Source organism: Bison bison, unplaced genomic scaffold, assembly GCF_000754665.1.
Source record: "Bison bison bison isolate TAMUID 2011002044 unplaced genomic scaffold, Bison_UMD1.0 scf7180017864289, whole genome shotgun sequence".
Lineage (NCBI taxonomy): Eukaryota > Metazoa > Chordata > Mammalia > Artiodactyla > Bovidae > Bison > Bison bison.
The window spans coordinates 3062491-3062921 of NW_011494861.1; the positions used below are offsets into that span (position 1 = coordinate 3062491).

The 431-nt window shown below is 62.6% G+C and overlaps 1 protein-coding gene across 1 annotated transcript in view; it reads left to right on the forward strand.

Moving 5' to 3' along the window:
* CASZ1 (castor zinc finger 1) overlaps positions 1-161 on the forward strand; it is a 145571-nt gene extending 145410 nt beyond the window's left edge. Inside the window, exon 18 of the mRNA XM_010850186.1 lies at positions 2-161. Within this exon, the coding sequence (XP_010848488.1) occupies positions 2-161 (160 nt within the window). The remainder of the gene's footprint in view (position 1) is intronic.
* Positions 162-431: the final 270 nt, after the last annotated feature.

Consider the following 431-nt stretch of genomic DNA (forward strand, 5'->3'; position numbering starts at 1 on the left):
CCACCCTGCTCGCCTGGAAGCAGCTGGCTTCCACCATACCCCAGATGCCTCAGATTCCAGCATCAGTGCCTCACCTGCCCACTTCGCCCTTGGCAACGACTTCTCTAGAGAACGCCAAGCCCCAGGTCAAACCCGGATTCCTCCAGTTCCAGGAGAAGTGAGTCCCTCAATGAACCGGGAGTCCTGTGTCCCCCGGGTGTCTTGGGAGTGGGTGCTAGCCAGGGCCACTGAGGAGGCACTGCTCCTCGTCTTGCAGGAGCCCCGGCTGTCCCCAGCCTCTCTGGGACCCGGTCACCGGGTCATGTCCTTCTAGCCAAAGCTGCTGCTGCTGCTGCTCAGACCTCACTGCCTGTTCCTGGAGCAAGCGGCCGGGGTGGAGGGTGATGGTGGAGGTAGTGGCCACGGTTCTGGAGAGACCGGTGGCAATGCTG